Source organism: Pongo pygmaeus, chromosome 13, assembly GCF_028885625.2.
Source record: "Pongo pygmaeus isolate AG05252 chromosome 13, NHGRI_mPonPyg2-v2.0_pri, whole genome shotgun sequence".
NCBI lineage: Eukaryota > Metazoa > Chordata > Mammalia > Primates > Hominidae > Pongo > Pongo pygmaeus.
Window position 1 is genome coordinate 95,999,327 of NC_072386.2, and position 26,283 is coordinate 96,025,609.

General features: G+C 35.6%; 1 protein-coding gene across 11 annotated transcripts in view; it reads left to right on the top strand.

Moving 5' to 3' along the window:
- Positions 1 to 26,283, top strand: part of FKTN (fukutin) — a 98,005-nt gene that overhangs the window by 49,336 nt on the left and 22,386 nt on the right. For 6 of the 11 annotated variants that reach the window (XM_063649779.1, XM_063649778.1, XM_063649782.1 and 3 more), the window contains 4 exons: positions 1,069 to 1,198; positions 3,793 to 3,926; positions 5,517 to 5,644; positions 19,665 to 19,762. In XM_063649779.1, coding sequence (XP_063505849.1) covers positions 1,069 to 1,198; positions 3,793 to 3,926; positions 5,517 to 5,644; positions 19,665 to 19,762 — 490 coding nt within the window. Of the gene's footprint in view, positions 1 to 1,068; positions 1,199 to 3,792; positions 3,927 to 5,516; positions 5,645 to 19,664; positions 25,690 to 26,283 lie in introns of those variants that run through there. The other 5 variants (XM_054500376.2, XM_063649777.1, XM_063649776.1 and 2 more) reach the window with 1 other exon arrangement.

The following is a 26,283-nucleotide window of genomic DNA, read 5'->3' on the forward strand; positions in this document are numbered from 1 at the left end:
ATGAAGAGAATTAGAAAACCAAGATGAGTAAATGATACATATGACCTTACAATTTGCAAGACATTTTTCTCCTTCAATCTTCACAGCAGTCCTGCGAAGTATAATAATTATCTTTAAACTACAAATGAGAAAAGTAGATACAGGAGAGATTTGTTTATTACATTCTTTCATTCATTCAGCAAATATTCAGGCACTACTCTACCCACTGGAGATATAATGATAAAATGAATTCACTTTCCTCATAGAAAGTGAGGATGATATGCACATGGTCACAGCTAAAAAGAAGTGCACTAGATTTGATAATCTGATTCAAAATCTCAGGCTTTTTCTGCTAATACTACACAGTCTCTAAAGACCAATAGAATCACTGAATGGTGAAAACATTATTAAATTCTTTTTGTTTCAGCTATGTTTGTAGCTCTCATAATTAGCCTTATTTTATCCTGACTGTCCAGCTACTAAATTGCGACGTAAAGGAGGGAACTGATAAAAGGATGTCTCATCCTTTGGGAATCCTGGTTCTATTCTTTCCCTTTTAATTTATCTCTCCAAGAATCTACTCTTAAGTGTTCATTTTAATGTGGGACAAACAAGTAACTATAAAATGTGGTTTTTATAATAGAAAAAAGATTATATGGGGTTAGTTTTCTTTTTTTTCTCCTTTCTTTCTTTCTTTTTTTTTTTTTTTTTTTTTGAGACAGTCTCATTCTGTTGCCCAGGCTGGAGTGTAGTGGCGTGATCTTGGCTTACTGCAACCTCCACCTCCCGGGTTCAAGTGATTCTCTTGCCTCAACCTCTTGAGTAGCTGGAACTATAGGCTCAGGCCACCACTCTCAGCTAATTTTTGTGTTTTTAGTAGAGATGGGGTTTTGCCATGTGAACCAGGCTAGTTTTGAACTCCTGCCCCCAAGTGATCCACCTGCCTTGGCTTCCCAAAGTTCTGGGGTTACAGGCGTGAGTCACTGTGCTCAGCCTGGGGTTAATTTTCAAATTTAATTCAGATGCCACAGAAAGGTTCCTAGCAATTTAGAAATGGCTATAATAGCTGACTGTTTATTATATCTGTAGCAGTACCTTGATGATAACACTGTGGAAGCCGTGGCCTTTCGAAAGAGTGCAAAAGAATTACTGCAACTAGCAGCGAAAACATTAAACAAATTGGGAGTACCATTCTGGCTGAGCAGTGGAACTTGTCTAGGTAAAATTCTTACGACTTTCCATTTGTCTTTCTGTCATTTTGTCCTCTGGCTTTAGGGATTACTGCTTGAGATGACAAAATATCAGTGATATTTGAAGTGTCATATGTATAGACAGAATAAACATGAGTGCATGCAGCAAGGATCTATTGATTTCCTTAAAGAAATTAATTTGATAAATATAAAAAAGAATGTTAGGCCATGTTTGTGTTTACTCATAATTATAAATAATATGTATAAAATTTATATCAGAACATGTAGACTATACAATAGTCCCCCCTTATCCATGGACAATACATTCCAGGACCACCAGTGGATGCCTGAAATCTCCGATAGTACTGAACCCTATATATGCTGCTCTTTCCCTATACATACATACCTATGATGACGTTTAATTTATAAATTAGGCACAGTAAGAGATGAACAACAATAAATAATAAAATGGAACAATTTTAACAATACTATAATAAAAATTGTGTGAGTGTGATCTCTCTGTCTCTCAGAGTATCTTATTTTACTGTACTCACTGTTATTATGATGGTGTGAGATGATAAAATGCCTACATGATGAGATGAAGGGAGATGAAGGATGTAGGCATTGTGATGTAGTGTTAGTCTACTATTGAAAATTTCCTGGGAAAATCAAGGAATGTGTCACAGAGGCTAAATCTGAGCCCTGAAAGATTTGATTTAACACTTCTGAATTGTTTATTTCTGGAATTTACCATTTAATATCTTCATATCATGGTTGTCCACAGGTAACTGAAAGTGCTAAAAGCAAAACCACGGATTTGGGGGGACTGCTATAGTTGATTCTCAGATAATCCTTAAATTAGCATTTTATTGGCATTTTATTATTTCTATTCCAAAGATTGTTATTGCCTTTTTTTATAATTATAAAAAACCCTCTATTTCTTTACTTATGTACCATTCAAACAGCTTGCATTGCACCAAATGTTTCTAATGAGAGGAACATTAAAGGCAGTGTTATAAGGTCTTCCATCAACCTTTCCTAGGTCATTGGTAGTATCACTAACTAGACATCACTGTTCATCTGACATGGACATGCAGACTTTTCTACAGTCCTTAAGCAAGTTGCTATTAGAATCTGTGAGTGATTTCTGGGTCTCTGTCCACTGTCCATTAAATCAAACTTCTTTGGAATTTAGAATTATTTAGAATCTTAAATTTTGTTTTGTTTTTATTTGTTGTCTCTTGATTATCATGATAGTTAATTATAGCTGTATTTGCTTTTTCTTTATAGTAACCGTATCTGTACAGAAGTTAATTCAACTCCTGCCTTTATAGGGATAGGGTTGCCCTCCAATTTATTGTTCAAGTCAAGAGACTTGAGAGTGAAAGGAAGCACCATTGATAATTATGTTGGTACAACAGGCATAAACTGGGATATATGGTTATCCTATCTATTAGCCTTTGTTGAAAATTTACATGGTTCTTCCTGCCAAGGAGCTTACTTCTAGAATAGGCCAAAAAAAAAAAAAAAAAGAGTACATCTCACACATTTATGTGATATTTGCTTTACGGTTTAATTTTTTAGAAACAAGATTGTTTTATAATGTGTCATCAAAGACAATTCATAGTCACTTGACATGATTTGTTTTGAGTTTTCAGTCCCATGGTTTTCTTGACTTAAGGGCACTTATGAGGGAGTTGTATTAGATGATATTTAAGAAAACTTCTATTTTTAATTGTTTATAATTCTTTAGTAGAATTATTTTAGAATTCCAGACAATATTAACCAACAGCAATGCCTATAAGGATAATTGTACTCATTTATTTACTTTTGAAATAATTGGAATGAAATGATTGGAAAGATCATAGGGGAGACCCAGGAGTCCTTAATAATATTAAGGGACATGTTTTATTTCTTCAGAACAGTGCTATAGCAACGAATTCAGAGCACATACATGGTAAACACTTAGAAATACCATTTGGCAGTGTGTTGAACATTGAAGCTGCTACTGCTTTTCTTTTTCATATGGCCCATCAGGTGGTCACTGTTGAGAGCTGTTAGGTTCTACAAATTATTGCTCAAGAAAAATATACTGGTTAAGCAAAACAATTAAATATTTTTTGCATATCTTAACAGCCCCCTCTATCACTAGAGATTAATGATTAAACATTCTTACCAGCAACTTAGTATTATTAAAGCTAATGGTTTATTCAGAAACTAAAATATATCATGAAAGTTTTTGAGAAAGCTGAGAGTGCTCAGACAGTAAAAATAGATACATAGATACTCAGACAGTAAAAATAGATACATAGATAGATAGAAGGTTCAGGTGACTGCTCAAACAAAGTCATTTAGTTTGTGATTTAATTTTTAAAAGTAATTTTGGTAAAGCACCTTAAGTCTAATCCTGTGAAATAAAATCCATTCTGTAGCCCCAGCCACTCGAGAGGCCAAGGCAGGAGGATCACTTGAGCCAGGAGTTTGCATACAGCCTGGGCAATATAGTGAGACTCTGTCTCTTTAAACTAAAAGAAAAAAAATCCTTGTTACAAATATAATTTGTTATAATAACTAATTTTTTCCAAACCTAAATTGTGTTAAAAAAATTTAATCTCCTTTTTAGGATGGTATCGACAATGCAACATTATTCCTTATAGCAAAGATGTCGACCTAGGAATTTTTATACAAGATTACAAATCTGATATTATTTTAGCATTTCAGGATGCAGGACTTCCGCTCAAACACAAATTTGGGAAGGTCAGTAACAAAAGTCGGCTTCATTTCATAAGTAACATATCTCAACTGTAAAGTTTATATTAAGCAACTCAGATATGGTTAAGAATGCTACATACATAATTTTATCACTCAGTATTGACAAGGATGAGTTCAGCAGAAGCCTGTTACCACTTGTAATTTCTGCACTATCTAGGCAAAAGCAAGAAAATCTGGCTTTCTATTGGGTTGGTACAAAAGTAATTGTGGTTTTTGCCATTACTTTTGCACCAACTAATAATGATGAGAAGAGAAGGATCTTGAACTCTCATAGGTGAGTGTATTGCTATTATACTAGGCAACAATGTAATATAAAATCAATATAACATATAATATACAATTAATATAATAAGTAAGAATCCCACCCACCGTACCTGAAGTTACATTGTTTCTCATGAGTCATTTACTTTATGGATGTTATTATCAACATAAAATATTCCATTGATTGCTAAGGGATAGAAATATAGAATCATTTCAAATAAGTACTTCAATTTCTTGTTTATCTTATATGTCCTAGGCTATAGCAGTTTGCTCAGACGTCAATCAGGGATAGGTCATTGGGGCCTAGATGAAATCTCCCTCTAGACAATTTGATTCCTATGCCCTAAGCCCATGATCTCTTGCAATCGTCTTGTTCTTAATTTGCTTGTCCCCTGGAGATGTTATCCTACAAGCAAGTAAAAATATGTTTAGTCACCAGAAAATTATTTTTTCCGTCATAAATAATTATTTTATTTTACTAAAAAATATGAATGAAATATTTTACTGAGGCCAAAGTCAAGTAATAGAGCTCTAGTTATTCAGCAAACATTTACCAAAGATTCACTATAAGTACGGCACTGCCCTCTGCACCTGGGACACAAAGATGAATAAATGATAGGACACAAAGATGAATAAATGATAGTTCTTACCCTTGAGAAGCTCACTGTCTAATTGGGAGGGGGAAAGACTGCATAAATAATTATTCTGTGATGAGTGCTGTGGCCGACAGATGTACAAGTCCAATGGGAACGTAATTATTTGTATGATAAGTTTTCTTTAGGGAAATGTTCTCAGAATTATTTTTTTTTACCTTAACTTCTATTTTTTTTCTTTTTTCCAAGTGTGTAGTATAATGATCTAAACTATTTATGTGTGTCACTATGAGGAATACCACTTTACTTAAGTACTTATTGATTGATTGTTATGAGAGACTTATTTCCTGATAGTTTTATTTGGGTTATTAAAGGAAATAATATTTCTTTGGTTCTTTTCCTTTTTTAGTCAGAAAGCTGCTCTGGAATAGGATGTTTCTATTTTTTTTTCTGCAGTGATAATTACCATAAGTCATTTACTCTGAGTTATCATCAATAGTAAGAAACATTATTTTAGATGCAGTTAAGAAATTAAATGATATGTGACTGATGCATCCCAATTTCAGAGGTGCCTTAACTTGAAAAAATGTGCACCTTAGAATGAATACTCTATGTATGTAAAACTTAAGAATCAGTTTCTTTATTTTTTTTTTTTAAAAAAAAGGTTTTTAAAATGTATTTCCTTTGTTTCAGTGTGTGAAGGTTTTCATCTTCCCCATAGGTAGAAGACAGCTTGGAACTATCCTTCCAGGGAAAAGATGATGTAAAACTTGACATTTTTTTCTTCTATGAAGAAACTGATCACATGTGGAATGGAGGCACTCAGGCCAAAACAGGAAAAAAATTCAAGTATGAATCAAATAAGTACTTATTTATAAAGGCACTATAGAAATAATTACAGGAGGTAGAAATAAAGAAGTAACTGAAAATGAAAAGAAAACCAAAAATCTCTTTCAAGACTCCATTATTAGCTAACACTTTCTTAGCTTACCCATAGAGTCCAGTTATGCCTGTGAAGTAAGAATACCTATAAGGACGATTTGTGAGGAGGAAGTGTCCCTGGGTTTGTCAGTCCAAGTTGATGATACAACTGGTCTATTCTCAGTTCTGGGAGAGAGAATGAGAATGGGAACCTGAAGAGCATGGGTTTTAGAGTCAGGCTGACCTGGGAAACCTTAGCTCCACCCTAATTTGTGGCTTTTAGATTTTCTGAACAGTAATAATTTTATCCATTACATTGAGTAATACTACTGTGTGTCAGGCACTATTCTGAACGTTTTACATATATTAACCTATCTAATCCTCATAACAACCTTCAGAGGTAGATATTCTGAAGCCAGTGTGATTGCTGTTGAATCTCAGCTCTTTATTTTACCAGCTATATTACCTTAAGCAAGTTATTTAACCTCTCTGCCTAAGTTTCCTCAGCTGTAAAATGGAAATTGTAGTAGAAATTGCCACATAGAGTGGTTTTAAGGATTAAAAGAATTAATACACCAAAAGAGCTTTGAGGAGTGTCAGGATGTCCTGGGTGCTAAGTAATTATTACCTGCTGTTACTAATACTACTATAGTAGTAGTAGTAGTAAAGAAACTATTTCTCTTCTTATTCTCATGAGAAATTTACATATTAGAGACCTGTATAATTATCTCAGTATTAAACTGTTATGTCTATTCTTAGAGAACTTCTATAAGAGTGTCACCTTTTTTCTAAGAAAGATAATTTCTAGAGCCAGTATTAGAGTCCTGTTATTCTTAAATTACTTTCTAAGGCTTGAATTTTTTCTCTCACTGACATGATCCGAAACCTGCAAACCTCAAAAGAACTGTTCATTTCCAACTACTACATTTCTGGAGAGAAAAAGCTTCTTTCATTCTGCTTTAACAGCTCTTTATAGTAGCAGTGTTTGGGAAGTGTGAAGTGTTCTGATTATTTAACAAGAGAAATGAGCAGTGATAGAACTGTCTGGACAGATGGTGTGAGTCCCAGATTTTCTATCATGTTACTGTGACCTTAAAAGGCAGAGAAAAGAACAGGAGATGGCTGAGTAGAGTAGTTTCTTTGGAAGATTCCCCCAGCCATATGCCATTTTTATTCTTTTCAGCACTATTTACTTTAAGAAAATGTAGTATTTTTAACACTACTATTCCTTGGGGATGAAGGAAAACAAAATGTTTAAAGCTAGTCGAAGGGTCTTTTTAATGTATTTTAAATTTTTGAATAGATTATATATTACATAGTTAAAATATTCAAAGAATATAAAGGATATGTGTGAAAAGTAAACCTTTCTCCATCCTCTGCCCTTCATTTTCTCGTTTCTAGTTGCCCTTTCCAGAGATAACCATGATTACTCATTTCTTATGTATCCTTTTGGAGACAAACATATGCTTGTATACATATAGTGTTTACGTTCATCTCTCCCCCTTTACAGAAATGGTATTATAATATATTACACACTGTCTGTATGTTCTTATCCTCACATATCTATTTATCTTGGAAAATGTTCCAAATGAGTGTGTATAGAAATAGCTGCATTTTATTCCATTGTATGGCAATACCATAATTTATTCAACCAATTCCCTATTGATGAATATTTAGGATGTTTCCAGTAGTTTACTGTGACCCTGTTCTGCAATCACTATCTCTGTCCATATGTCTTTATGCACACATGTGAAACCTTGTGCAGGATAAAGTATTAGACTCAAATTTTGGAGCTAAAGGGAATATAAGCATATTTCAATTTTGATAGACATTGCCAAATTGCCCTCCAAAGGTGTTTCCCCAATTTATATTCTCAACCACATGGTTTGAGAATATGGGTTTATTTTTTAAAAGCGCACTATCTATAAAGAGAGGTAAACTTGCTCAATATTTGCCACTAATCAATAACTAATCAATTACTTGTAATCAGTAACCATATCTACCATATACCAAATATAGTTGGGAGCACATTAGAATTGTTGAAACTAGTCAGTATAATGTATCATCTCACCTTCTCCAAAGGTCTTTTTGTCTTTATAATAACCTATTTTTTATTTTATATATAGTTCGTTCTGAGAAAAGCTTAATAATACAGAATGCTTCCTATTTTTTAAAGGCAGAAGAGGGACTCAAGAAGGAAGAAAAAAGATTTTCTTTCTAAACTACTCTGCAGGCCTACAGAATGATATCTTTGGTCCTAAGATTTAACAATATATTAAGAGTAATAATAAATATATAGCTACCAGGATATCTGCTAGCTATCAGGCACTATGATAGGTAGTTCATATATATATATATATATATATATGAACTATTATATATTATATATAATACATATATTATATAATATATATAATATATGTATTATATATATAAAAATATATATTTTATATATATAATATATATATAAAATCTGGTTAATCCTCATACTATCCCTGTGGGTTCGGTATTCTCACCTCCAGTTAGATATTAGGAAACTAAAGTTCAGAGTGAAGTAACTTACTCGAGGCTTTTGACTGTTAATGGCAAGACCAAGATTTAATGCCAGACCTGTTTGACCCTTAAGCCTAAATGCTTTCTTCTTAGAGTTAATAGGTTAAGTGAATTAGTACATCTAATGCATTTAGAAGAGTACCTGGCACATTGTAAGGATTGTGTAAGTAGTAGCTACTGTCAGTACTGTATTATTATTACTGTTACTGTTATTATTATTACCATGCTGCACTGGCATAAGGTATAGTACCTTCAGCACAGTGGTAAATTGGATTAGTAATTTTCTAGGCAGGCATTTTCTTCCTCTGTCTTATGATACTCATTCCGTCTTTAGTTCTCAGTCTTTCACTTCTTTATAGGAAGCCCTTCTTTTACCTGAAATCCAAATTCCATTTAAAAATATTGACTGGATTCTTTATTCTGTTTTTCTCCAGCATCCAAATCTGCTAGTAATAAAAGCGATGAATATAATAATTATGCCTCCAGAATGTGAAGTTTTTAATTCAACTTCACATTTCCTAAAGATGCTGCCTAGATTTATTTGGTTTGTTTCTTTCCTTCCCATTTTGAATCAACGGGTATGGGTACAAGCCAGAAGTTTGAAAGGTAATAATAATAGTTAACTTTACTGAATATTTACTATAAGCCAATCAATATGCCAAGCTTTTATATATGTTATCTTATGTAATCCTCACAATAAGTTTATAAAGGAGATTTTATCATCATCACCTTTATTTTATGGATGAGCAAATTAGGCAGACCTGAGTCAGACCTAGGTGTGTATCACTTCAGAGCCCGTGTTCTTACTATGTTAGTGTCACCGTGATCTCTATCATGTTGTTAATACCCCTTCCATGAAAACATTATCAGGGTAATACAACGACTGCTACATCCCCTAATAGGAAATCTACTCCTTGGGCTAGTAGTGGGTTCCTTATACCTTCTGATAGTGCAGCTTCTGCTTATTGGATAGATCTTCAGAAAATTCAAATTCATCCTCTGTGGACCACACTCCCATCCAAGTGTGGATCCTATGTAATTTATCACTTCATTTCTGTAAAATGTATTTACTAACTGCTATGTGCTAAGGATACTGATGTGACTGTAACTTAGTTTCTGCTCTTAAGGATCTCATGATCTAGACCATGAGACATGTTAAAGTACTCTGATAGCAGTACTGTAATCAAATATGTATAATCTATAGTTGAAGTACCAAATCAGCCATATCTAGAAACAATGGCAAAGAAGTGTGGCTTACAAGTAGAGAAATTTGTTAGGTAGACTTAGGAGAAATGTGGAAAAAGTCCTAAAAATGGTTTATTTAATGATTTTTAAATTAGTTTATTTCTATTTTTTAATTTAAAAAATTCTGTGGGCATCTGTATACGTAAAGTAAAAACTTTAAGGGGTTGTTTCCTTCAATAGATACCCAAAGGTAGAATTATTAAGTCAAAAGATATGAGCCTTTTAAAGAGTTTTGATACATATTGCCAGGTTGCATTCCTAAAAAGTTATACAAAATTTTATACAGTCACCAACATAAATGAGCATGCTTAGTTTGCTATATCATACTGAGTTTTGCATTGTACTCACAGTCATTCATGACTCCCCTGATAGTTTCTTTGAGTAACTTTTTTTTTCACTTTCTTTTTATTATCCCAAGGCATCTTCTATCATAAAACCAGGTCAGTCATTAGTAGCAAGTTACCAACAATTATTACCTTTCTGGCCAGGCACAGTGGCTCATGCCTTTAATCCCAGCACTTTGGGAGGCCAAGGTGAGAGAACTGCTTGAGCATGGGAGTTTGAGACCAGCTTGGGCAACGGAATAAACCCTGGCTTTATATAAAAATGTTAAAAAAATTACCCAGGCATGGTGGCATGTGTCTGTGGTCCCAACTACATGGGAGGCTGAGACGGGAGGATCACCTGAGCCCAGGAAATCTAGGCTGCAGTGAACCACATTTGCACCACTGTACTCCAGCCTAGGTGACAGAGCAAAACCAGGAAAAAAAAAAAAAAAAAACCAAGAAAAGAAAAAAAAATCATTACTTTTCTCTTAACTATTCCTTACATCAACTGGCTTTTAGTATACATCTAACCCCCTCCCTGTCATCCCAGTCTCCCTTTCAAAATCCAGCTTTAAAATATTACAGTGCATTTTGAATGTCTTGTTATAGGTGTTTGTTAGACACTTATTATGTAAAGACTTTTATATTTAAGCTTTATACAAGTGTGATTTTAGCTGAGTGAGCCCAGGAATTAGAAGACCTGAATTCAAATCTGAGTTCTATTTTTTTGTGTCATATAACCTTCTGAGCTTCAGATTTCTCTTAAAATGGGAATAACACTGCGTACTTCACAGGGTATAATGCTTAGATTAAATAATGTGTAGTTACCTGATTCAGTGCTTGGCACATAATAGATTCACAACTGTTTGCTAATTCTAAATTAGGCAGGCAGAGCATAGAAGTCTGATTAGGAAGAATCATTGCTAGGTAGCAATTAGAAAAAAAATCACATGATAGTGAATTAAAGCCTACCAAATGTTACAAAGATGATTATAAACTTGTATTACATATAACTGCAGAGAGATATAGTTTATAGGAAAAAAACATGCAAAGAATACTGATTCTTTGGAAGTTTTCTCTGAAAGTGAGCGTTGAGTCAGCACAATTTGAATGAATATTGTTGAATGGGGAATTGCTATTAAGTTAAATTTGGTTGCTTCTAGGAAAAGAGACTTAGGGCCATGTAAAGATGATATTGGGCAATGCTGGTAAACTGGTTAATTGCCAGAAAGTCTTGTTGTTTGGTAGGGTTTTTGACTGGATGTAATGAAGAATCTAGTAAGACACAAGTCCTATTGAGGAATATTGTTCTTGCTAGTGTGTGTAGGCATGGAAAGCTGGTATAGTGAGGAAGACTTGGGTGGTTGAGGACCTATGCTAAACAGGAGGTGACTGGAAGAAATGGTGAAAGGACTTAGCACCATGCCTGGCTATGAACAAGGGGAGTCCAAGAAAACTAAGTGTCCAAAATAATATATAAGTTTATAATCTTAGAGCTAGAGAAAAATTAGGAAATAGTGGATTATTATATTTTTAACTGAAGTGTAACATACATACAAAAAACTATACAAAGCAAATGTATGGCTCCAAGAATTATCGAATGAACAAATGTGTAACCAGCACCCCAGTAAAAAAAAAAAAATAGGTATTTGTCAGCACCCCAGAAACCCACATCATTTTCCCTCACGATCATAGCTCCTGTTTCCCACAAGGTAACAGCGATGCTAACTTCTGATATTACAGTTTAGTTTTACCTGTTTTTTTATTTTATATAAACTAGATGGTATGTTGCTGGCTTCTATTCATTCAACACTGTATTTGTGAGAACCATCCATATTTTTGCATGTTGTAGCTCTTCAGTCATTTTCTTTGCTGTGTAGTAGTTAATTGTATGAATATATCACAAATATTTATTAAGTCCACTAACCCAAATATTAGTTGGATATTTGGGTTGTTTGCAATTTGGGGCTACTATAAATGATGCTGTAGTGAACATTTCTGTACCTGTCTTTTAGTGCCCTGGTACATGCTTATCTTAGTTTGCTCAGGCTGCTATAGCAAAATACCATAAACTGGGTGGCTCATAAACAGAAATTTATTTCTCAGGGTTCTGGATGATGGGAAGTCCAAGATAAAAGTACCAGCATGGTCAGGTTCTGGTGAAGGCCCTCTTCCTGGTTACAGACTGCTGATTTCTCCTCACATGGTGAAAGGAGCAATCAAGCTCCCTTAGGCCTTTTTTATAAAGGTTCCATTCATGAATGTTTCACCCTCATGACCTAATCACCTCCCAAAGGTCTTACCTCTTAATACCGTCACCTCGGAGGTTAGGATTTCAGCATATGAATTTTGAGGAGACATAAACATTGAAACCACAGCAATGTTTTTCTATTGGGTTTACACAAAGTGTGGGATTGCTTGGTCATAGGGTATTCATGTGTTCAATTTCAGCATATTGTTTACAAATAATTTTCCAAAGTTATTCCAAGTTATATTCCAGTATGTTATAGAACTTTCCATTGCCTCACATTTTTACGAACGCTTGGCGTTGTCAGACTTCTTAATTTGTAACCATTTTGGTAGGTGTGTAGTGTTACCAAATTGTAGTTTAGATTTCTTTTTCCTTGACTTAATGAAGGCAAGTTCATGTTTACTAACCATTTGGATATCCTCTTTTGTGAGTTACCTGCTGAGTATCTTGTCAGGTTTTTTTTCTGAGTTGTCTGTCTTTTTCTTACTTGAAAATATCTTCTCTCAATTTGTGCCTTTCTTCTTTATTCTTTTTTTTTTTTTGAGACAGAGTTGTCACCCAGGCTGGAGTGCAGTGGTGTGATCTCGGCTCACTGCAACCTCCACCTCCCAGGTTCAAGCAGTTCTCATGCCTCAGCCTCCCAAGTAGCTGGAATTACAGGCACGTTCCATCATACCCGGCTATTTTTGTATTTTTAGTAGAGATGGGGTTTCACCATGTTGCTCAGGCTAGTCTCAAACCCCTGACCTCAAGTAATCTGCCCTCCTCATCCTCCTAAAGTGATTGGTTTACAGGCATGAGCTGCCATGCTAGCCCTTCTTTACTCTCTTAATAGTGATTTTTGGTCAATAAAAAGTTATTTTAATGTAGTTAAGTTTATCTATTATGGCTGGTATTATCGTGTCCTGTTTAAGAAATCTTTTCCTATCTCAAGGTAATGAAGCTATTCCTCTTGTACTACCTTCTAGAAACTTTATTGTTCTATATGTAATATGAAGTAAAGATCAAGTTTAGACTCTATACTTTATTTGGATTCACTAGCTTTTCTACTAATGTGCTTTTTCTGTTTTAAGATCTAATCCAGGATACCACATTGCATTTAGACACTCTACCTTTTGAAACTTTATTTTGGTGCAAGATTTTAAGCCTGTCACTAGTAATACTAGATTATCATACATCATTGCATGTCCCACTTCTGCTCATTCAAGGGGCTTGCGTTGCTCTCTGTTTGAACTAGTTTCTTGGTACCTTGATCTGGAAATAATCTTCTCTTCCTCTGCATTTCTATAGATTTTCTTTTTCTTTACCTCTCTCATGCTTTATTGGAGTACTTTTGCTGATTTGTCTGTCCTTTCTATGTGATAGATGAAATCAGGCCTGGTACATGTTTGGCTAAGTGAGACCTGAGCCCTACACGAAACTAAGTGAGATCCTCGTAAGTGTAGTCTACACTGTTTTGTTAAGATGATAGGGTGACACTAGATTGATGACTTGATCCAACCTAACGCGGTTGGAGAATTAAAACTATAGAGTTAAGTTAGCCTAGTCGTTTTCAATCATTCTGCTTCACAAGAAGTTAAAAGATTAGAGGTATTTGTTGAATCCTCACTCATTGTCTCTCTCAGCTTCACAGATTGATACTGTGCTCCTACAGTTGTAACTCCAAGAAACACATTTGTCTTTTTAGTACTTACAGCTGTGAAGCTAAAGGCAAATTTGAATAATTTCTTTAAATGAGTGTATTTAAAACATTGACTTTTCTATGAATGATCTCATATTTTCTGCTCTGTTTATGCCTTTATATTTTACAACATACAGATTATGTCTTAGGTCTCCTTAATTATACCTCCAAACCTCTAGTAAGTAGCAGGTGCAAAATTGAGGAATTGAGGGAAGAACTTTGAATGCATGTTATATGGGAATTGTATACTTTACAATATGTAGAAGTGGCAGTTATTTATATAGCAAGCTTTGTTTATTTTTTTAAGAGAAGATTGCCTCCAGATGAATAAGCAGTAAATCTTTCATTTATGTGAAGTAAGTTATATTTTTTAAAACTGTCGAATAGTTTGTTGTTTGAACATAATTCTATATTATATAGGATAGTATTCTAAGAGAAATAAAAGCATATTTTCAGTAAAAGACTTGTACACAATGTTTATAGCAGTCTTACTCATACTAGCAAGAAATGGAAGCAACCCAAATGCCCATCTTCTAGTGACTAGTTATAAAATTATGATATATTCAAACAATGGACTACAACTGAGCAATGAATAGCAATGAACTACTGATAAATGCAGTAACATGGATGGATTTCTAAAACATGATGCTAAGTGAAAGAAGTCAGATAGGAAGAGATACTGTGTGTTTGCTGTTATTTGAAATTGCACAGGAAAAACCAGTCAACAGTGTAATAAGATTAGTGGTTGCCTAGGACCAGGGTGGGTTGATTGCTTGACTGCCAAGGGGCACAGGGAACTTTGAACGAGGGGTTGGTAGAAAGGTTCTATATCTTGATTATTGTGGTTACACAGGTATATACATTTGTCAAAACTCATCACTTAAGATAGATGCATTTCATTATACATAAGTTATACCTCAAAAGAAGTTACCTTAAAAGTTTAAGACCAGGCACAGTAACCCATCAGCATTTGGGGAAGACCCGGTGAGAGGATCACTTGAGCCCAGGAGTTCAAGATAAGCCTGGGCAACACAGGGAGACCCCATGTCTACAAAAAAAATAAAAACTAAACTTAAAAAAGGTTTAAAAGATAAAAAAAACGGTTTGTGACTTAGAAAACTGATGCTAAGAGAAAAAGGGTCTGAGATCACAGGTTGAAACAGGGTATATGGGACCAAAAGCAATGAATTTGATCAGGGAAGACCTAATTGCAATGATAAACTTTGAGACTTTCACATATGATTAAACAAATTGGGTAATCTGATAGTAAAAAAAGCCTTTTGTATTGAGTATGAAAATTGAAACTGTAATTTAATTCTTTTAAAAATTATCCATTACATACAAGGAGAAATCCTGTAAAAACTGTCTGAAGGAAAGCAAGCACAACTGGAGTCTTAACTGGTTGTTGAAGCGCTATAGATCTAGTTCTGTGAAGTTATGTGGTTATCTAGAGCTATAAAGTTTTTGGAAGTCATGTAGTTATGTCCCAAGGCTTTGTCCTCTGGCATTGAGGAAAACTTTAGTACTTGTTTTAAATTGATAGTTTTTAATGTAGTCATTATGTATATGTATATATACATGCTGCTATAAAGACACATGCACATGTATGTTTATTGCGGCACTATTCACAATAGCAAAGACTTGGAACCAACCCAAATGTCCATCAATGATAGACTGGATTAAGAAAATGTGGCACATATACACAATGGAATACTATGCAGCCATAAAAATGGATGAGTTCATGTCCTTTTGTAGGGACGTGGATGAAGCTGGAAACCATCATTCTGAGCAAACTATCGCAAGGACAGAAAACCAAACACTGCATGTTCTCACTCATAGGTGGGAATTGAACAATGAGAACACTTGGACACAGGAAGGGGAACATCACACACCGGGGCTTGTCATGGGGTCAGGGGATGGGGGAGGGATAGCATTAGGAGATATACCTAATGTAAATGATGAGTTAATGGGTGCAGCACACCAACGTGGCACATGTATACATATGTAACAAACCTGCACGTTGTGCACATGTACCTTAGAACTTCAAGTATAATTAAAAAAAAAAGAAAAGAAAGAAAAATCTGGGATGGCTGGCTTTAGTTTATACTCAGCTGTGTTACATTAACTCTCTCAAAACAAAATGCGGTAGATAACTAGGTCAATAAATGTGATCATTAGTTAAAATGTGAAAATGATAAAATTTTCTAGAAAAATAAATACCAATATCAACTCAAAAAGATCTAGATAACCTATATTCATTCAAGACATTGAATTAGTAATCAGAAATCCTCCTTTCTCCCTCTTTTCCCTACCAGAGGATACTAAAACCTAGAAAGTTTGCTGCAAAGTTTTACTGTGCCTTCACAGAACAGATTATCCCTATATTGTACAGATTATTTCAGGCAATAGGAAAAGAGAAAACTAAGTAACTGTTTTATGAGAGTGATAGCAAAAGTGGACATGGACAATACCAAAAAAAATTTTTAAGGGAAATTACTATCTCAGTGAATACAGTGAAAAAATGCTAAATGAATAGAATTTTGTAGTGTGTACATATTAGTGTAATTCTCTGTATTAAAGGATTAAAAGATTAAAGGAGCAAAAACACTATGATTGTTTTAATAGATGACATTAAAATTTTTTGATAAATTTTATAATTAATCAAAATGAGAGAGACCTCTTAGCAAATTTGGATTAAAAGGAATCTGGGCTGGGCATGGTGGCTCACATCTGTAATCTCAACATTTAGGGAGGCCGAGGCGGGTGGATCACTTGAGGTGGGAGGTCAATACCAGACTGCCAACATAGCGATACCCTGACTCTACTAAAAATAGAAAAATTAGCCAGGTGTGGTGGTGTGCACCTGTAATCCCAGCCACTCCGGAGGCTGAGGCAGGAGAACTGCTTGAACCCGAGAGGCGGAGGTTGCAGTGAGCTGAGGTCGCACCACTGTACTCCAGCCTAGGTGACAAAGTGAGACTCTGTCTCAAAAAAAAAAAAGAATCTGAAATTTCTTTTACCTAATAAAGAGAATATAACAAAAACCTAGAGTGAGCAATCATGTTTAATGATAAAACTTTAGAAGCCTTTCCATTAAAATCAGAAAAATGTTAGGCATGTGTGCTAGCCCTGCTTTTATTAAACAATATGCTAGAGGGCTTAGGCACTGGAATAACATAAGAAATTAAAAGTTAAAAGAAGAGAAAAAATTGGTAGTGAGAATAAACCATTTATGTTTTGCAGGAAATTCTTGTCAAGAATGGCTCTACTGCCCCAACTCTAGAGTTAATGTAAAACTTAAGTTTAAAAAAGTCAGGTTTAGTTATAGTTGATGTTGTCTCTATCTCTCTGAGCCTAATAATAATAAAACACTGTTGGTTCTGGGATGGTGGAAGAACTTCCTTTTCATTTAGCAGTTATATTCGTAGGTTGTGCTTAAACTTATTGTAATTAAACTGATGAAATTATCCATCTACCACCAAGTAGTTGTATAGATTTTAAGGATATCTGTGAGGGAAGAAAATGGTCTGTTCCAACTATTTAACTACTGTTTTATGTAAAAATAATATGAAATAAAAGTGGTATGAAATAGAAAATGGATGGAAGGATTTTTTTGTGGTAATAAGATCTCTTAAACTTATATTCTGATTTAGGGTTGCCTTAGTCTGCGTTTAAACCTGTTCACATGCTGGATCCAATCCCAGGACCTTAAAGTACAAACTGCTTAGCCAAACTTAATCTTAGCTTTAAAAGCTGAGGTAACATTGCAGACCCGTGGTGTATTTTAGTCTTAGTCATTATTTACTGGTAGCCTGGACAGAGTACAAGGCATGTGCTGTTCTGTGTCATTCACTCTCCTTCACTTCCTCCCTACAATCCTATTTTATAATCAGTTTTTACATTTTATTGTTTGTTTATCTTTCCTCTTAGGAAGCTGGGATTTTCTTTTTGCTGAATGGATTGAAAAATAATTGGGGAAAAGGAAACCACACAGAGTTTAGAGAGGTTTCTGTTTAAGTACAAAAATTAACACTTGAGTTAAATTGTCTTTGAATTATTTTCACATTATTTATATATTTAAAATGTTTTGGCTTTGCTCATAAATTCTTCATTGTTCAAAACATTGCTTTTGTAAAATTTGTAGTATTCCCTTTCACCTTATCTATCCTGTATCTATTATTATTTTTCCCTCTTTCAGCTTTTTGATGAGACCACAAAGGATAATACTTAGAGAAGTTTCCTGGCCTGTATTACAAGATAGACCATGAGTTCTGCCTCAATTCAACTTCAGTTTGTCAACTTGATAGGATAAGACAGGTGGACGTTCTGCTAACCAGCATCTGATTAGAGAGGGTGGAGGCTGGTGATGGATTGTTATGTGTGATGACAAAATAAGCAATTCCGTGAACATGAGTGTGCAGAGTAAAATTGGGACCAGCAGATGGTGGGGCTAAGCTGTATCTTATTTCTCAGCTATGAGATTTTCTATGGCCGCCTTTTCACAGTAGCCAGCTGGGATTGTCCATTAACTGGGTTTGAGTAAAAGGGAGTTGTTGCTTTCTTTAGAATTTGTTCAGCCTCTCCTTTTCATGTATGGCGTCATGTTCATTTGGTAGTAAAACACGATATTCAAAGGCAGAATATATGAGAACTGACCTTTTCTTGGAGAACATCCCAGTTAGATCCCATTTCCACAATATGATTACACTTTGAAATCTGGCTTTTCCCTGTTCTTTCTTTAATCCTCTGATATTTTAAATTCCTGTAATCTCTGCTATTGCCACTTTAAACCTCATTACTGAAAGTTCTTCCCACATTGAAACATTTCTCAGAAAAAAAATGCAGAATATAGAGTAGAGCTATAATATAAACTTAAACAGACCTGCTAGTTTTAGCTTTCTTTTCTAGTATACATAATTTAGTTTACTTGATCCAGAGTATCTTTAAGAAACATGTTTTGGTTTAATTTCTGTTTGTTTTGTATTTTTTTTGAGACAGGGTCTCACTGTGTCACCCAGGCTGGAGTGCAGTGGCGTGATCTCGGCTCACTGCAACCTCCACCTCCGGGGTTCAAGTGATTCTCCTGCCTAAGCCTCCTGAGTAGCTGGGACGACAGGAGTGTGTCACCACACCCAGCTAATTTCTTTGTATTTTTAGTAGAGATGGGGTTTCGTCATGTTGGCCGGGCTGGTCTCGAACTTCTGGCCTCAAGTGATCTACCTGCCTCAGCCTCCCAAAGAGCTGGGATTACAGGCGGGAGCCACCACGACCGGCCTGGTTTAATTTCTAAAACTTACCTACTAATTGACTTAGTTCTGCAATAAATATAGTTAAAATCATTATAACTAGTATTCCTTGGGCTGGTTTAAAGATGTTCTTTAGCATTTGAGATGAAAGGCAGAAACCACAGGTAGGATCATGTAAGCTATGGAACCAAAGGAAAAGCCTGGAAATGCAACTTGGAGTTCTGCTTACTCTGTATCCTTGGAAAATCCAGATTGTGAAAGAAAAGAAAAAGATCATTTTCGTTCATCTTTTGACGACTTTCTACTTTGACACTTCTTTCCTCTACAGTTCCAACAGAAAGTCCAAGGCTGACTTTGATTTGCCTGACTTGGGTATGTTCCCATCCCTGCCTCAATCATTAACTTACTGGCCTGAGTCTTAGTGATAGGGTCAGCCTCTCCTCAATCCTATGAACTTGGAACAGGAAAGGAAAATTGGAGAAGATGAAAGGGATTCTGGACAGTCAAAAATAATTAAATATCCACTCTCTTCCCAAAGCTGTTTAATGGGAGAGCACTGTCCTTCAGCCAATAATGCACTAGCAGCTAGATTCCTTAGCTAGACCTTCTTCCACTGTTGAAGCCTAATCCCTCTGTTTTGCTGCAGATACCTGTTTCCGAAGTTTACACTGTGCTGGACTGAGTTTGTAGACATGAAGGTCCATGTACCCTGTGAAACCCTCGAATACATTGAAGCCAACTATGGTAAGACCTGGAAGATTCCTGTAAAGATGTGGGACTGGAAGCGCTCTCCTCACAATGTGCAACCCAATGGAATCTGGCCTATTTCTGAGTGGGATGAGGTTATCCAGTTATATTGAGATAGTAGGTTGAAATGGGAGAATTTCTCTTTTGGAAAAAAAGGTAGATAACTGTTTAAAAAATACATGTCTATTTGTCAAACAAAAGTGGGAACCAAAGAAAAAAAGTGACAAGTTTGAAGACACGGAAAGAGTCATCTGATGTAATTCTGTCACTTAGCACTGAGGAATTTTCATGTGCCACATACAATGCTAGTTTACAGCAGAGAAGCCTAGATGAATGAGACAAATACCTACTTCTTCTATTCCTCCTTTTGGTAAACAACTCAATTTTCCTTTGAGGGAACCTTCCCCCACCCTTTGAAGAGTTCAAGTTCTGTACAGGTTTTTAAAATGTTAAGTAATATTTGAACTGGAAGATGAGCTCACCAGGCAAAGCTAAGGAAGGATATACTGGTTGAAAAGAATAACCCATTCCTCTTCTGGGCATTTAAGCTGGTATGTTAGTGCTACTTTTAAGATTGTGGAGTCTGAGTTAATATTCAAGTGATCAGACTTTGAGTGGCATCAAGAAAAGATGATATCAGGTTCATTTTTCAACTAATCTTATGTGGAATTGAATTAGAGAACAAGGCATTATTCTCTTAGGGAAGGTGAGAGCTTATTTGTATCAGAGCTTATTACTTGTCAGGATAAGTAAATTTCTATACATGTACTGTTTTCATATTCGAAGTGAGAAGAAACTTTATGCTTGTGTAATGCTTAAATTTCCATCCATTGTGAGAATATTTTCACTGACCTCTGATGGCACTTGTTGACAAATCATTCAAGTGATACCATGCTACTAGACATGATTTTGAAAGAGTCCATGATTTCACAAAACTCATTTTTATTTTATTCTCAGTCAGTCTGTTAGTTAAAAGTATGAGAAATTCATGTACATTTTATATTTTCTGAATTTATAATCCTTGCACTCCCAATTTTAATGACACTAAAATATTAATAGAATTTTTAAAATATACTCTAATTTTTAAAACGTACTCTTTATTATCTTAATTTATCAATTACTGCTTCATATCTTTAATTTATGGTCTATATACCAATTTAAATGGCATGTAAACCTACCTGTTTCTTCTCCTCTTCTAGTATATCAGATCTCCAAAATGGAAGCTAAATGGTGGACTTGGCAACTGTTCACCCTACCTCAGATCATAGAGTTTGTAAAGTTTGTCTCCCTCCCCAGTTTTTCAGTCTGTTGAATGTCGATGGGGCAAGAACTCAGACTTCTGCTTTATCAAGTACCACACACTCTGGAACCCTTTAGTTTCCTTTTCCCCTCAAGATGTCTGAGTCAGCTGGGATGCTGTTTACCCCATCTCTTGACCAGTCACCTGAATGATACATTGTAAGTGAGAGGTAAAGGAAAATGTAGGCACAGTAAGCACTGCTATTTTTCTCTTTGTCTAGGAAAGAAAGTTGAATCTTATATCTTATCTGTGCTATTTAGGACTACTTTCTGGAGCTTGGCAGATTTTCCTCTGACACCAGAGAACAATAGTAGTCTCAAAAATGGAAACCTGAATGTCTGAGGGAATGGGCTGGTAGACTTTTTCGAAAACAAATTAGGGAAAGTAACTTAAACCACCCATTCCAGATTTTTAAAGCAACATGAAAACCTTTGATAAATGATCACCAACAGCCTTCTGTGCTAATTTGCATTCTCAATGCAGAATTATTGGGTCTTTCATAAATAACATGAGCAGGTTTCTGGAGACATTTAAGATTGTCAGCAAACTTGTCCCAAAATGGCACATCATCATAATCCATTTTCTCTTTGCTAGAAAATCAGCCCATAGAGTGCATTCCCAAATTCTAAATAGCTGACCCTAAATTCATTTTTCATGCTCAAAAATGATAGAACAAATAATAATACTATTTTTGGGCAAAATCCACCCTACTTGATGAGGACCATTTGCTTGTGCTCAGTATTTAGAAATGCATACACTCCACATTTCTCCCCATTTCCAACTGGGACTCCCATTCTTTGCCAGGAGATCTTACCCATCCCTTTTCAGATTAATCTTTTATCCTTTCCTGAAGTACAAAGTCTTAGAGTGTCTGAAATCCAAGACATCTTGCCCCAATTGACAGAGGTTCTATATTCTTCCCTACGTAGACCACTGGCTGCTGAAATACTTTTCTTGTCTTCTGGTTTCACAGGCTTCAACTCATGGGTTCCACCCTAACTTGGGGAAACAAAAGCCTTCTTCTAGAATCTGAAGGCCAGGCTTACCTCTGATTCTGATTCATCCATACTTCATCTTATGTATTTTAACAGTTGGGTTCTGTGGAGTGTCCAGAGACCTTGGGTTAGGTATATCCATCTTCAGTACCTCATTGGATCACTTTTCTTTCCTCACTTGAGTATTCTAGCAGTCATTCTCCTAATCTGACCACTTTCAGGTTTAGTTTACCTGGCTTACCTGGGGAAGTTGACAACTTGTTGGTAGTTAGGCACCCATGAATGTCTCCAGAGACATCCTGAGAGGCAAGATTCCTCTTAATTGACAACCAGGACAACCAGGTAGTCACCCAGTCCTCTCTAAGCAGGGAGCGCTTGTCCTTCTCTCCTCTACTGCAGCTACTGATATCTGGCCCCTGGAATAAAACCATAGTTCCTAAAATTGAGCATCCCTAAGAGTAGCTGCTTGGTGGGGCAGCTGATTTCTTTGATCCCCTAGCTGCAAAACCTGAAATTGACCACCAGGTGACAGAATGTTTGCCAGTATCTCCACAAAACAAGTTAAAACTTAAGTGAAAATCATTCTGCTTTTGAATCTTAAAAGCTAGAAGAAACCATAATGTAATATTCTTTTTAAACCCTCTTATTTTATAACTAAATAAATAATCACAGAAAGGAATGAGCTGAACAAGAACAGCTGAGGCTAAAACCCAAGACTGCCATGACTTCTAGTCCAATGTCTGTTTTGCATCACAACGCAGTATCTTTAACAGTGCTTGAGATGCTTAACAGAGAAGTCATCCAGTGCTTCAATGAGTCTAAGTCTCAGGGTATTTCTGCCACTTAGTATCTTTTTGTTCAGGTTGAGAACCTAAGGCGACAGAGAGGTCAAAGGAAGTATTTTCTTGTTCAGAATTCTTAGGCAACCTTCATACCTTTATCTGGAAAATGCCTTCTCTCCAGACAATAAGATAGTTCACATCTGGAGACATCAGCCTTTGGTACCTAATTCTCTAAGCTCAAGATGCATCCCATTGCCACTTTACCATTCTATTTCCCAAGGGAACCATCAGCACCAACCTGCTAAATGCCTGTATTTGAAGAGTCTCTCCCCTTCCTAAAGTGACCTTTTATGAGGCTCTTTCCTTCCTAAGGGACCTTTCCCTGGTAGTAGTGGTCTCATTCACAAAAAAGAATAATAGATGTAACTGGAGTCACTTTGCAGTTTTCAGAATTTTTTTTATCTGCTTGGCTGGAAAGGAGACTAGAGTATCTAGTTTTTAGTATTTAAACTACTTTTAACTATTTATATTGATACTCTCTGATAAATGCAAGTAGTTAAGAATAGATTGTACTCATTCCTTTTTAAGTTTGTGACCTCAAACCATTGTTTTTATTCTTACACGACTACAGTACTTCAAATGGCACATAGATAGGCAGGATATTACATAGGTAAGCAGGAATTTATACATTGGGTACCAGAGCTAAATCTGGAAAACACATTTGGAATGAGCTTCCACGATTCAGTCTAAAATCTCACCCAAACTTACGGCTACACATTTGTCTAAGTTTCCCCCCTAGTTTCACCTTCTGGAAAATGAACAGTTTTTTAAATCCTAAATGTTATAAATCCTTAGGAGAAATATTCCCTCAAAACCTAGTCAAGAAAGTGCCACATTCCCACCTTCTAACAGGTAAAATTATTAGTTGTAATAGCTTCAATGCATGGAAAAACTTCAGTTACCGACCAGTCAGGAGAATTTATCAAGAAAAATCCCAGCAACTTTCCCTCTTTCCTTCTTGTCTTCCGCTATCATTAAGACCTGGGTTAGATCACCTCTAACATCTCACTTAGGGAAGGCAATGTGTTGCCATAAAAAGACCACAAGCTTTTGAGTTAGGCCTGAATTTGAATTTCAGCTTAATCATGTGGGATTTATGGTGGGGGCCCTTTCAGTCTCAATTTCCACATTAATGAACTGGGGAAATGATACATACTTCTGAGGGTTTTTAGGGGGATTAAATGAAGTATACAGTTCTTAGCCTTAGGCCTAGGATTAAGTAAGTACTCAAGAAATGTGCAATTTTCTAGTTCCATGTTTCTTTTCTAATCTTCAAATGGAATTATAGAAACTGTGGGTCAGAACACATTCCTTTACTCAAAAGGTTGCATGACTGAATTTGCTTAAGAAAAAAAAATTATATCAAGTCATTAAAAATTAAATTATATGGTTTGTGAATTCAGAGACATTACCAGTTTGCCTCCGAGAACTTGTATTTTCATTTTCTTGGTTAAGCAGTTGTCTCCTAATATTATCCCATATGCTACCTAGTTTGCTAGTCCTAAGCAGTTCACTGTACTTCCCTAGATTTGGTACCTGCTCTCCCCTGGACTTCTTTTTCAATATTCTAGCCTTTCCTAGACGTAAATCTTTACCTCCTTGTTAGTGAAATTAGATATAAGCCATGATTTGGAGAGGGAAGAAATCTGGAATACTTAATTTCATTTAATTGTCTATGCTGATGAATGCCTGTGTCATTGTTAATAAAGGAGAATTGAAAATACTCATCTCTACTTTCTGCCCCCAAATTTCTGTTTCTATCTCAACTAGGCAAGAATCAGCAGGGTGTATAATGCCATTTTAAACTGCTTCACATCAGACTGAAATCCTAATTAGTTTATAAGTGAAACAGACTAATTCAATGGCGATACCTTTTGTATAGGTCCTGTGCTTAAAGGAGGCAAGTATAAATTTTCTAATAAGAAATCCCTGCTTCTTTTGGGTGCAGTGGCTTACACCTGTAATACCAGGAGTTTGAGAAGCCAAGGCGGGTGGATCACTTGAGGCCAGGAGTTCGAGACCAGCCTGGCCAACATAGTGAAACCCTGTCTCCTCTAAAAACACAAAAAAATTAGCTGGGCATGGTGGCGCACGCCTATAGTCCCAGCTACTCGGGAGGCTGAGGCAGGAGAATCACTTGAACCTGGGAAGCAGAGTCTGCAGTGAGCCAAGATCGCAGCATTGTACTTCAGCCTGGGCAATAGAGCGAGACTCTGTCTCAGAAAAAAAAAAAAAGGAAAGAAAGAAATCTCTGCTTCCGTAATATCAAAACTTCTACCCTGGAATACCCCCTGGCACCTTCTAACCCAACCTAATACAGAGATTATGTAGGGACCCATTAACAAGCTGCTATATAATTATAAGCAGCTCTCACAGTAGGGTTGAAAGAGAGTATAAGGAAAATTAGAAGTACTGTATTTTTGCTATTGGAAATGAAATATTGTTTCATGCACCTTTGAAAAAAAATAACAGGATTTTACAGGCTTCTGATGATTCATTCAAAGCATGGGGAATAGTTCATATGTTTGTTAAATGAAAATCTTAGGTAGCTATTTGTGTGTCCCTCCCACTTCATAACTACAAAAACATATATATGAATTTCTAAACAAAGCGATATTTTAAAGATGAATAGATTCAATGTGTACTTACCAGTTTACTATGTGGTTTTATCTTCAGGTACAGATAGTTTGTGGTACTACTTGAAAATACCTTTAATATTATTTTCATCAGAATTTGTAATATATAATCCAGTTTGGGATGATGAATAAAATTTTTCTCATCTCTTGAGATATCTTGTATTTATTTTTGAGACTTGCAGTAGAAATAACAGACATTAACATTCATAAACAATCTGGTAAAATAGTAATCTTGCCACCAGTACAGTATTTATAAAATTCAACTATGGGGACCCTAGTAGTCTGCACACATATACCTGGGTATCTAAAAGTTCTCAGAGATAAAACCTGCCAGCCAAAGACCACCAGGAACACACCTGTAATCAAACAAAGTTAGGTTTATTAGCTTGTTGTAGTAAGAGGAAACAGCCACCACGGGGAATCATAACATATTTCGGGGAGAAGGAACTAGAAAGGTCTTTTATAGGCTTTGAGCTGATGTCGAAATTGTTAAAAGTAACTGTGGTGGAGTGGAAATAACACAGGACATGGAGTAAAAAGTTCTAGTTTGTCTGAATCCAACAGTGCCATGACCAGTAGGATTCATTTCAGGTGTAAATGGCTAGTTTACCCTTAAAACGGTCAATGTAATGCACCATATCAACAAAGTAAAGAAAATCATATCAATAGACACAAAAAGAGTCTGACAAAATCTAACCCTCAATCATGAGAAAAACTCAGTAAGTTAAAAATAGAAGAGAATTAC